The following is a 12748-nucleotide window of genomic DNA, read 5'->3' as shown; positions in this document are numbered from 1 at the left end:
TTCGTAGTCTGCACCCCTAAGTCTTTTCATGGAAGTCTTTGCCATCAGACTTCTGTCCTGGTGATTTCGCTTTATCCTTGTGCCAATGGAGTTTGCATAATCCTTTTCTTTTAAGGTGATTCACTCTCAGCTTCATCATATGAGTCTTGACTTCACTGCTTGTAGATGAAAATCCATATTGCTTGTCAGAGGCAGAAGGCAATTGCAGTGTGAATATTAGAAAAGCAGAAAAGTTAGGGCTGAAGAGATGGCTCAGTGGGTAAAAGCACTTGCCACAAAAGCAGGAAGACTTGAGTTTGAATTCCCAGGACCAAATAAAATGCCTGGTGTAGCCATCTCAGTAACACCAGTGCATCATGGGGCGATGAGAGCATCCCTGGGACTCGCTGACTGTCAACTTAGCTCCGTTCAGTGAGAGGTTTTATCTCCCAGGCATAGAACGCAGAAAGGTGATATCAGATGTCTTCTTCCAGTCTCTGTACCTGGGCACACATGTGCAACACACACACACACACACACACACACACACACACACACACACACACACTCTAAAAAGTATATCCATAAAAATAATAGAAAAGCTAGAAAATGTGTTTGTGAAGGGGGCCCTGGCAGACATCTGCTTGCTCTATTAGGAAATGCTGAACTTGGCTGCCGGCTCACACCCATAACCTCAGCATTTAGGAGGCTGAGGCTGGAGCATGGCTGTGAGTCCCAGGCCAACCTGTGTTCTAAAGTGTGTACAAGGCCAGAAGGGGCTATGTATAAAACTTTGCCTCAAAAAAGAAGTTTTAGTATTGGTACCAAGCACTATTTGAGAATTACTATGCAGTAAGCACCCTCCAGGCTCTTCGGCCACCCCATGAGGAAAACACCACTGACTGTCTTTAACATTTTACAGATGAGCAAATTCAGACACCCAAAACAAACAAGCAGACAAACCAAACCAAACAAGAAGCAGCAGAAACAATACAAACCTCCTTGTAAGGAGGCTTATAAGGCTTTAGTATTAAGGCTCATCCTTCTTTGTCACTGGTCTGGAAGCCCCGGCTTAGTAATTCTGTTGATTTCTTGGGATGATTTTGTAGCTGTATTCTCTATTTGTTTTAAGCTTCATCGATTGCAGCACCCTGGCAACCTGTAGCTCACAGGGGACGCTAAGGCAGCTGAATGAAAAAATAGATAAAAAGGAAAGGACATACATGACAGCTCCTAGGTATGGTGGAGGAGAAAGTTTATTATAGATGCGCAGGAGAGCATAGTCAGAGGCAGAGACATGTGGGAGAGTCCAGAATGGACATGACCAGACTGAGCTGGGCCGCGTGGGAGAGGGGAAGGGAGCGGGGAAGAGAGGGAACCAGGTGCAGAAGCCAGGAGGCCAAAGGTACAAAAGTGTGGGTAACCAAAATGTCTGGACTGTATAGGGAAGAGTAGCCACATCCCTGGGCTAGAGAGTTCAGGGTAGGAGGTGGGGTAGGCAAGTCAGGAGGACCCTGTAGCAGGTAGGGACTGAGGGACGCCCGGAGAACCTGGCTGCCAGTGTCCGCTTTGACATGTTAAATAGGCACCTCAGCTGCTCCTCTCGGGTGTGAAATTTAACAGTAGCCTACGTCGGAGCCGGTGGGTGCACCCGGCTAGGTGCGACTTGGGGATCCCTGACACCGGAGCGCTGCAGGCACAGGGACGCATCAGCTTTTGGGGTTATGTGACTGTGGCTCGCCGCACTCTGGCGTCTGGAGACTTTCCATGCTTGCAGCCTGGTGAGACCAAGCATTCCTGGCCCAGAGACGAGCATCTGTTGCTAGGATGGTCTGTCACTTTACATCTGGAGTGCAAGGATCCTCTTCTCTTTATCTTCCTCTTTTCACAGCGGAGCCTGTCCATTCTTATGCATCAAGATCTCTTTAACTCTCGGGAAAGCTCTAAGAGGTCCCAGGCTTGCTCCGCCCTCCGGGCCATGTGAGCGCGGCTTTCCTAGGCCCTGGAGCGCGACGGGGACGCTGGAGGGCCGGCTCAGAGTAAGACACAAATGGACGTGAAAAGGATGACAGTCTGGGAGCGGGGTCACAATGGACTTAGAAGCAGGTGCGGGCCTTGAAGGACGGTAGAGGGGACCGAGTGATCTAGAGGACCGTAATAGACTTGGAGCGGCTTGGGCAGATCCCGGAGACAGGCGCTCGCCGGCCATGTCCAGACCCCTAAAGGACCTGTACAGGGTGGCTCCGGGGTGAAGATTCAGGGTTACTCATGAACTCAGAGTGGAGGGAAGAGCCGAGAAGGCAGGCACCAGGGCGAGGTAAATGAACTTTGAGGTGTGGCTCCAGGAGCACCAATGAACTTGGAGAATGAACTTGGGAAGGGTGGGCACCAGGGAGGGGCTAATGACCTGGAGGGGTGGATCCAGGAGCACCAATGAACTTGGAGAATGAAATTGGAAAAGAAGGGCGGGCACCAGGGGTGGAACCAGGGAAGCCTGGAGGGAGGACCTGGTCCCGGAGAGCAGAAGTATCCACTTGGCGGAATGGATATATAGGGGGCGTGTCAGGTCCAGGAGGCGGGTTCAGGTCAGGCTCCTGAGCTAGTTCCAGGGGCTAAAGAACCCGGAGGGCGGGACGGGCACTAGGGCGGGACTAATGGACCTGGAGGGTGGATACCAGGGGTGACGAACTCGGCGGAGACAGGGCTGGTGCCAGGGGGAACCTGGAGGACCGAGTCGCCAAAGGAGGCGGGGCTGGGGGGGGCGTCTACTGGGGAGCGCGCGGGAGTCCACGGCAGGCCCAGCACCGCCACCCGGCATCTGCACCAGCGGCAGAAGGAAAGAGCTAGCCAAACAAGGGGCAGAGCTGCGGCCAAAGCCCTCGGGCAGTGGGCGTGACCTCTGTTGTCCCGCTCAATCCCTGCACCCCTTCCCTGTTGGCTTGGACCGATGAAGCGCACCGTTGGAGGCCAGGGAAGCTGAGGTGGTGGCTAGGGCTCTTGATCCACCAGCGACCTCTCAATCGCCCCTATGGCACTGCCTGGAGCCGAGGGCACGGCAGACACGCCACGGTCCCCAGCCCGGGGCGACTCGGGGTGCTCCTCCTCCGGGATGTGGGCCGCACTTTATGACTATGATGCGCGCGGCGAGGACGAGCTGAGCCTGAGACGCGGCCAGCTGGTGGAGGTGCTGTCCCAGGACGCGGCGGTGTCAGGCGACGAGGGCTGGTGGGCCGGCCAAGTGCAGAGACGCCTGGGCATCTTTCCCGCCAGCTACGTGGCGCCGTGTGGCCCTGTGCCGCCGCCTGCGCCGCCCCTGCCGCAGCCCTGCTCACCGGTGCATGTGGACTTCGAGCGCCTGGAGCTCAAGGAGCTGATCGGCGCGGGCGGCTTCGGCCAGGTGTACCGCGCCACTTGGCAGGGCCAGGAGGTGGCGGTGAAGGCGGCACGCCGGGACCCTGAGCAGGACGCGGCGGCGGCGGCCGAGAGCGTACGGCGCGAGGCGCGGCTCTTCGCCATGCTGCGGCACCCCAACATCATCCAGCTGCGGGGTGTGTGCCTACAGCAGCCGCACCTCTGCCTGGTGCTGGAGTTCGCGCGCGGCGGGGCACTCAACCGCGCGCTGGCAGCCGCCGCACCAGATCCCCGAGCTCCAGGCCCCCGCCGCGCACGCCGCATCCCCCCGCACGTGCTGGTCAACTGGGCGGTGCAGATTGCCCGCGGTATGCTCTACCTGCACGAGGAGGCTGTGGTGCCTATTCTGCACCGCGACCTCAAGTCCAGCAACAGTAAGTGAGGCTAGACTCAAGGGAAGGGGGTGCCAGGAGCAAAGACAGGGGTCTGATCTGCCCAGGACTCTGAGAGCGGGAAGACAGGCCCTGATTATCTTGTTTTAGGTCAATTTGTGCTCACCCTGGCGTTATTACCCTTGGGCATCTTTTTAAAAGACAGGGACCGGCTTGCTCGTAGGTAAATTCTTGTTACTCTCTGGACCCGCAGGAAAACCCAGCGAGTGTTTATACGTCTGTGTAGGTCTCCCAATTCGTTTGCACAGGACTTTGCTGGCCCTGACCTTAAGCCGAGTATGTCTAGCCTGCTCTCCGTCATCAACCCCCTCCCTATTTCCTTCCACTTTACAAATTTCTAATTTCTTTTTCTGGTACACGCTGCAAACACAGGACTTAATGCATTCCAAGCAGGCACTCCCTTGAGGTGCTTTGCCCCCATATCATCTCACCGTGAACATGGCTTCTTGTCCTTTGGGCTTCCCCAAAACCTTACCATTCATATGTCTCTGTATATGAAACATGACCTTACTGTTGTTTGGAGGAATCTTTTCTGCAAATCGGAAGCGCCCATCTGGGCTGAGAACAAGTGCATAGATCCTGTACTCTACTGGAAACCTGAAATATCTGATTGGTGTCAGTTACCTTATCTATAAGTTAGAGTGGATTTCCCAGATGTTAGCAGAGAGCTGGCACGTGATCTAAACACAAACCCTACTAAGATTTGCTGTGTAAGTGAGCTAGAGGATTGCTGTTTGAGGTTGCTTTTTCCCTAATGAAGAGCCTTCCCCTCCTAGAGTGAAATGGAATCTCTTGCAAGACTAAAGGATTCAACCAGAGCTGGTGCTGACCAGCCCGTGTTGCATGCCCATCAGACCTCTGAAACCTGTCGGGACAGGTGCTGGCTGGAAGGACATCAGTGTCTTCTGCAGAAAGCCAGTAGCCAGGGGAATGAATGGTACTTTCCTTATATGCTAGCACGGATTTTCTTTTGGTATCAAATCCTTCAGTATAGAAATGTATTTGAGAGTTACAAACATACTCTCTCCATTATGCAAATTATGAATAAGTTGAATGTTGTAGCTACGCATGAGCATTGAATGGCCCTCAATCTCTTCTCCCAGCCTATCTAATTTAGTTCTCAGCTGTTCCAGTGATGAGTAGGGAGTCTAAGGAAGCATGTCGTGAAGAAGTGATGGTGGTCATTGTGTGTCTCAGCTGACTGTATGAAGGCCCCTGGAGTGGTTTGCTTTAAGAACTGTGTCATACTAATGTGCAACATGTCTTTCTCTCATGTGTGTGTATTTATGTATATCCAGGTGCACATGTGTGAGGGGGTGCATGTGTGTGCTCCTGCATGCGAAGGCCTGAAGTAAACCTTGAGTGTCCTTTCTTAGGTGCCTTACATCTTTTTACTGGGATAGAGTCTCTCATGTCCCTGGATTTCACCAGGTTTGGCTAGGCTGGCTGCCCCATGGAGCCCCATGAATTCTCCCGTCTCGGCCTCCCCACTGCTGGGGTCATAAGAGTGTGCTGCCACACTCTTGTGGGTTCTGAAGATGGAACTCAGGTCCTGTCCTTGCACTTACACAGCAGACACTTTACTGACTAAGCCGTTCTCCTGCATAACAGCATGATCTTCAAGGAGCTTATTTATATACATACTTCATAGTTACTACTATCAACCGTTCTTGGTTCCTGAAGTATGTTGTCATTGAGAGCAATATGTATGTAGCCTGCTGCCACAGAACAAGGTAAGACCCCAGCCTGACCCTGGAGGGCCTCTGCAGAACAATGATAGTGCATCATACTATCCCCTCCTCTGCAGGAGGTCCATGATAACCCAGAACCTGGTATTCTGCAAGTTAATTCTGTCCAAATTAATGCTCAAGATGCATCAATCCTCGCACCAAAGGTACAAGGCTGTAGCTACTGCTCCTGCATTGTACCCAGTCTGGTTTGGTGGATGGTTCTTTATTTGAGTATGCAGTTGTAAGCACACACATGTGGAGACCAGAGGACAGCCTGGGGACTTTTTTCATTCCTCCAGTACCTTTTACCTTTTGACTGAGACAGGATCTCTGATCTAGAAACTTGCTTATACTAGACTAGGCTGACTAGCTAGTGAGCCTTAAGATTCCATCATTTCTTTCCCCATGCTGGGATTACAGGTAGGCACCAGCATTCACGGCTTTTTGCACATGGGTTCTCGGACTCTCTCTTAGGCACACATGATCGCAAGCAAGTGCTTTACTGTCTGGGCTATGTCGCTAGTCCTGGCTTGGGGCATCTTGAGGGCCACACCACATGTTCACCAGCAGTTTATCACAAGCAGTTTATGTCTGTCAGGTGTGATTAAAGCACAGGAGGGCATGGGAAGCCTTGATTCTACACTCTTTCACATAAGAGGTGAACCTTTAAAGAATTCCTAATACTTGGAAATCGTTCTAAAATAAGTTAAATGGTTTCTGTTGACACCAGCCAATGTGAGACTGCTGCATGTCTGGGAGATACTTTGCACTTTGGAGGCAGCTCCCTCCTAAGTTGGCTTTTGGAAATCTTTTGCCCTTAGAACAAACAGCCCCACACCCTAGGGTGTTTTTAATCTCTTCAAAGACAGAAGAGGCTTCCTTTATTTCAAAATGTTGCCGTTGTAAGCAGCAGATAGAGCTCAGTTCCTAGAGTGCTTTCTTAGCATGGGGCTCCATCTTCAGCACCCCAGAAACTGGGCATGTGGCAAATTCTTGTGATTACTGTACTCAGAGGGTGGAAGCTGGAGGATCAGAAGTTCAAGGTTATCCTAAGATACACGCTGAGTTTGAAGCCAGCTTGGGCTATGTAAGACCTTGTCTCAAAACACTAAAAAACTTTAAATAAAAAAGCACTTTAAGTGGATTAGTTGGCCAGACTCTAGCTTGGCCAAGGATTTGTTGTGATATCACCATAATTGTAATTACTTAATTAGAATGAAAAGAGATATTTGAATGTGGCCTACAGTGTTCAAATGGCGATGAGGCACACAGGGCTCTGTCCTTGATGTCTGTTTTATCTGTTTAGTGGACAAATGAGGTATTTTAGAATTCCCTCCAGTGTAGGAGGTTTTAGTTTCTCACTCTGACTGTGGAGTGTAGCGACATGGCTTCAGCAGTTGTATTTGACTGTATTGTTTGCTGACGGTGGTAGTGAGTTACTGACTGTACACAGGGCCTTGAGTCAATATTGAGCTTTACTTCACTCTGCAGTCAACCCTCGTGACTGAACAGTAGGAGAAGGCTCACACCCCACTCGGTGGGGGGACTTACTGTTTAAACAAATGTTTGATTTTGTTGGAAGAGTCTACACGCTTTTTTTCTTCTTCTTTTCTTTTCTTTCTTTTTTTTTTTTTTCTTGGTTTTTTTGAGACAAGGTTTCTCTGTGGAACAACCCTGGCTGTCCTGGAACTCACTCTATAGACCAGGCTGGCCTTGAACTCACAGAGATCTACCTGCGTCTACCACCCGAGTGCTGGTATTAAAGGCATGGGCCACCATAACCAGCGATTCTATACCTTATGACAGATTTTCTTTTCTAGTGTGTTTTCAGTCTTGGGGACTTGTCTGTGGTGAAGCATCAATGACATGGACAACGTTTGCCCTTTCTGACTGATGGTTAGAAACTGAAAGTTGAGCCAAAGCTGCAGGGGTGTGGTGTGTGTGTGTGTGTAAAGGCCAGAGGAGTCAGCCTTAAGTGTCAGTCCTCTGGACCCTGTACTTTGCATTTTGAGACAAGGTCTTCCCAATTTGGCTAGGCTTGCTGGCCACTGGCCCCAGGGGGTCCGGCTGTCTCCACTGCCCCAGCACTGGATTCTAGGCAAGTGCCACCATGCCTGGCGTTTTCATTCGGGTTCTGGGAGATCAAATCTGGTCCTCATGTCTGCACAGCAAGTCCTTTACCCACTGAACCACGCCCCCTGCAACCCTAAAGTAGCGGCAGGTTTGAGCTTCACGGTGGTAAAGAGACGCTGGGCCCCGGACTCCTAGGGAGCATAGCATGGAGCAAGCATGGCTGTCTGAGCTGTCTGTCTGTCTGCCCTTGTGCCCTGCTGGAGAATGAAACAAGGCAGTTTTGAGGAACCATGCAAACTGCCCCCTGCCCCACAGGGATGGAGCCTGGGGTCTCCCGAGAAATTCCTCAGTCACTCCCTGAGCTGCATCCTCAGACCTCCTTCTGTTTTTATTCTGACACATGGTCTGGCCATGGAGTGCTGGCTGGCCTTGCAAGAATTCTGTAGCCCAGGCAAACCCTGAACTTTCAAATCCAGCCTCCTGAGCAGCTGAAATGAGAGGTCCAAGCCAGCAGAGTCGGCAGGTTTTACGTATACATTCAGAGAAGAGGCAAAAACAACACCTTGTGCTCCCGGGCACATTTAAACCTCCTTGGCCCTTCCTGGGTCACAGGGACACTGTGGCAAGGCAAGGGACAGTGACAGGGTCTCTGCCATCAGAGTCCAATGTAAGGCCTGGCAGTCATGCTGGGTTAGTGTTAGCATGTCTGCCAGGTAATAATCAAGCTGGTGAGAGAGAGGGTGGGGGTGGAGGAGAGGGAACCATCTCAGAGCAGGGCCGCAGGAAGCAGCCTGGAGTGGAGAGCTTGAGGCCAGGTACACATGGTCAGACCTGTGGGCTCATGGAGCTCTGATGCCTCTGCCTGAGAGCCTGGGAGCACATTGTGCCCAGAACTGGTGTGATTTGACTTGTGTTGTTTATTTGTTTATTTATTGTATGTGTGTACTTTCCTTGCTGGGTGGAACACAGGGCTAGTGTGTGCTATAACGGTGTTCCACCGCTGGGCTATCTCCCCAGCCCTGACTCATGTTTTTAATGACTAGCCAATGAGCAGAAGGGATCAAGGTAGGTGTGAGGTGAGTGAAAGCTGTCGTTGCTGTCCCATGAAAATGGCTTCCAGGAATCTAGGGGCGAGGCCTGAGACACACGGTGTAGTCCTTGCTTGCTCATGCTAACACGTGAATGCTTAACATTACCGGAATCTTCAAGAGTCAGAGCATTCACTTAAGATCACTCAGGTCTGAATTTGTTTTCTTTTGTTTTGAGAGAGAGTGTCACCTCTGTAGGCAGACAGGCGTGACCTTGGACTTCTGATCCTTCTGCCTCTACTTCCTGACTGCTGGGATGGAATCCAGGACTTGCTGCATGCTCCACCAACTGAGCCACGTCCCCAGTCCTCGATTTGAATATATCAGTATCATCTCCTGGTGGCTGTGTGACCACAGTCAAGTTACAGAACATCCTGATTTGTGGCATTGTGTACAGAAATCCTCTCTTGGAGACTGACTCAAGTCCTGTGGGAAAAAATCTGTCCCGTGGTTCTTAACACTTCAAAGGCAGTTGGGTAAACATTGCCGTGGGGGCGAACAGCACTATAAGGAACAGTAGCAGTTACAGGTGTGCCTGGATGGAGAGGCCGGGATGGGGCTTGTGGGAGGAAATGCTTCCAATGTGGCCAGGCACCGAGCCTTGATGCCATGCAAGGGTGTGTGAGCACAGGGAACTTAGGAACAAGATGCCATTGTCTGCTTTATGATGGTGCAGTCAGAGATTGCCTGATAGCAGCAGTGCAAGGAAAGTGGCCCTCGGACATCGGCTTCACATGCATTGTTGATAATTTATGAACAAATCACTGTATGCTTCGACTTTCGATTCCCTGGAGACTTGGAGTATATTCATTCGGTTCACTGCCTGGCTCAAATTTTTCTTTTCTTTCTAAAAATCTCCTTTCTTTCTTTTTTATTTTATGTGTATGGGTATTTTGCCTGCATGTATATCATCTGTTCACCAGGTACATGCCTGGTGCCCGCTAAAGGCATGAGAGGTTACCAAACCCATAAAACCGGAGGTACAGGTGGTCTTGAGTCGCCCTGTAGATGCTGGAATCAAACCTGAGTCCTCTGGAAGAGCAGCCAGTGCTCTTAACCCCGAGCCATCTCTCCAGCCCTCATTTTCTTGTATGTGTGTGTGGTCTGAGCGTCTGTCCACCTTGGTTTTAGTTTTTGAGGGTCTCTCATGCACAGGTCCTTGACTGATGAAGCTGCCTCTTCAGCCCCCAGCCTGCTTTCCATTGGTGCCTCCACTGTTAACGTGCTGAGCTGATAGAAATGTCCACATAGAGTTCTCATGCCATGGGCCGTGAACAGTTTTCCATGACGACAGAATACTGTTGCAAAGGCTTGTCTGTGCATTTGGTTTGTGAGTGATGTGGGGGGTCTATTTTAGTTAACTGTATCTGGGTTTTCTTTGCAGAAGTCTGTCTTCTTGTACTTAGTAAGCACATTCATTCGTACACACACACACACACACACACACACACACACACACACACACACTGGTTATTTATTGACTGTATATTAGGTATCAGGAATCTTTCCAGGCTTTTGGCTCTCTGTAGTGGACAAAGGGGAAACAATTTCTTCCCCCTAGTGTGTGAGACAGACATTAAATCAGTTGGCTGCTGAACGACACTTAGTCTAAGGTCTTAGGTTGAAAGGGAGTGACAGGTATGAGGAGCTCATGCTTGGAATACTAGGATTTGGGAAGATGAGGCAGGAGAATTGCTGGGAGTTTGAAAAGGCCCTGAGCTACAATGGTGAATTCTATGTCAGCCTGGGCTGCCCAGTGTAAGACTCTCTGTCAAAACAAAACAACAGCAAGAAAGCTGGGCACGCTAGCATAGGCAGGAGAGCCAGCCTGGGCTACAAAATGAGACCCTGTCTCAAGGAAAGCAAAGAGAATGTGCTTTTGTCAGGGTGGGCTGCAATGTTCTAGATTGTCCTCCCAAAAAGTGGGCTTTTAGGAAATCCCAAGTCTTGAATTGTGTTCTTGTGGGAGGGGAGGGAAGCTGTGTCAAGGTTCTTAGCAGGAAGTTGGCGTGGAGGGAGGGAGTGAAAAGGAGAGAAGAGAAGGCTTGTCTGAACCCTCGGGGTCTGCAAAGCTTTGACTTGTCACAGGAGGGTTTGAACAAAGCTGTGTGTGGTCTCGTGTGTATGTTTTCGGTTCTCTGGATGTCACGGGCAACAGTGTGGGAGCAGATGCAGAGGGTCAGAATGAGGGAAGGAGGGGAGTCGGGAGAGCCAGGGGAAGAGAGGACACAAGCAGGAATAGCTTTCAGGCGAAGCAAGGCGGGGAAGGGGTTCTCTAAGGCCAGCGGAGGTGGGGCTGGGGCTAGACTTCTGGGAGCAGTGTGCTCTGAGGACACCTGCTTGGCTGTGATTATTTTTACAGCCTCTTCCTTTGTGACTGGGGTGTGATCCTTTCTCAGGAGGGCAGAGGTGAGTGGTTTCACACTTGGCAGGTGATATAAGGTGACAGAGCTTATGATAATTTCCCTTCCTCCCAACCACTCCTCACATACAGTCTTGGTTATTTGGTTACCCATTCAGCCAACAAAGACACAACAAAATACAGGAACATGCCAGGTCCAGTTGCCATGTTCCCAGCACCCACAAGGTGGCTCCAGTTCCAGGGGGTCTGACTCCCTGTTCTGGCCTCTGAGGGCACTGGGGAGGTACATGGTGCACATACATACATGTGGACAGAACATTGACACATACAATAAAAACTAATCGTTAGAAGAGAAGAGAGAACCTTCCATCAAGTTAGGGGGAAGGCACCAGGAAAGGGCTCTTTTTTGTTTGTTTGTTTTTGTTTTTGTTTTCTGAGACAGGGTTTCTCTGTGTAGTTTTGGTGCCTGTCCTGGATCTTGCTCTGTAGACTAGGCTGGCCTCGAACTCACAGAGATCTGCTTGGCTCTGCCTTCCCAGTGCTGGGATTAAAGGCGTGCTCCACCATCGCCCAGCTGAAAGGGCTCTTTATAAATTCTTCATTGCTGAAGCAGGATCCAGTCGGGATCCCAAAGATGATGGCTCCTGCTCCTTGAGGAGTTCAGAGAGCCTGGCTTATTGTTGGAGGGTTTTCACACAGTGAGCAGGTGCTGGGAGGTGGGGACATGGAGATGATGCTGTGGTTTTTTATTTTGTTTTAAAATTTGCAATGACTTTGGATACCAGAATTGTTAGAACGTGGGTTTTGTGTGGGGAATACAAGAAAGAGCTGGAAGGATCATGTCAAAGGATGGCAGATAGACTTGAAAACCAGGTCAGACTCAGGCCCTTCTTCCATGGCTCGGGGACCAGGGACGAGGGGTGAGATGAGAAGAAAGACAAGGATGGTATAGTAAATATAGACAGCTCCCTTCCACCCCACACCCAGTGCCCCCTAGCGTGTGCAAAATGGACATTCTCGAGGTGACCTTGTGACCCTAGACCGAGATTAATGGTGCTTGTAAATGTGTTCTACTTTGTCCCTTTTCTCTACTTGTTGATTTTTTTTTTTAAATAATACATTCCTAGTTAAAGATTAATTGAGACCCATCTGTCTCACAGATAGAATGGAGTCTGGATTCAGTGACCCCATAAATGTTGGAGAAAACAGAATGGGTATGCTGTAATTGCTTTAAAAAATGCTTCATGCCAACAAATTCACAAAGGCCAAGAGGAGACTTCAGAGAGGCTGGAGGACTCTCCGCCTCGTGGTTGGGTGGGTGGCCAAGCGTAAGGCCGGGTGCTGAAGAACGGAGCCCACAGACAAGGCAGAGAGCTCGAGCTGCAGTCTCAGAGAAGGTCTGCAAAGGCTCACAGCTCGGCTGCTAAGGAGAATTCACGTTTCTGAGGCCAGAGAGCCCACCTGCTTGATGCGGCTCTGATCCAGACGGCCAGCCCTATCTATGGCCGTTCCTACTTAGGGGGACCGGAAGTGAAGTAGGCCCAACCTGTGTGCACCTGAAACCTGGCGAGACTTGGAGAGAGGCCCAGGTCTAATTTACCTGTTGAGGTGGCAAGTTGTGGTTTCGGTCACATTGCCCTAAAGATAAGGAATTTCAGGAATTCTGCCATGCCAGTTGGAAGCGGAGTCCCACACAATGGGCCTTTCATGGAG

General features: G+C 50.6%; 1 protein-coding gene across 1 annotated transcript in view; it reads left to right on the top strand.

Annotated features, from left to right (window-relative positions):
- The first annotated feature begins 2770 nt into the window (after window positions 1-2770).
- The window catches only part of Map3k21 (mitogen-activated protein kinase kinase kinase 21), a 34667-nt gene continuing 24689 nt past the window's right edge, over window positions 2771-12748 (top strand). The window contains exon 1 of the mRNA XM_059263800.1: window positions 2771-3764. Coding sequence (XP_059119783.1) covers window positions 3008-3764 — 757 coding nt within the window. The 5' untranslated portion in view covers window positions 2771-3007. The remainder of the gene's footprint in view (window positions 3765-12748) is intronic.

The sequence above is a fragment of the Peromyscus eremicus genome, chromosome 5 (assembly GCF_949786415.1).
Source record: "Peromyscus eremicus chromosome 5, PerEre_H2_v1, whole genome shotgun sequence".
In the NCBI taxonomy this organism is placed as follows: Eukaryota; Metazoa; Chordata; class Mammalia; order Rodentia; family Cricetidae; genus Peromyscus; species Peromyscus eremicus.
The sequence above is the reverse complement of the archived record's forward strand: the minus strand, read 5'-3'. Positions and strand labels throughout refer to the sequence as shown.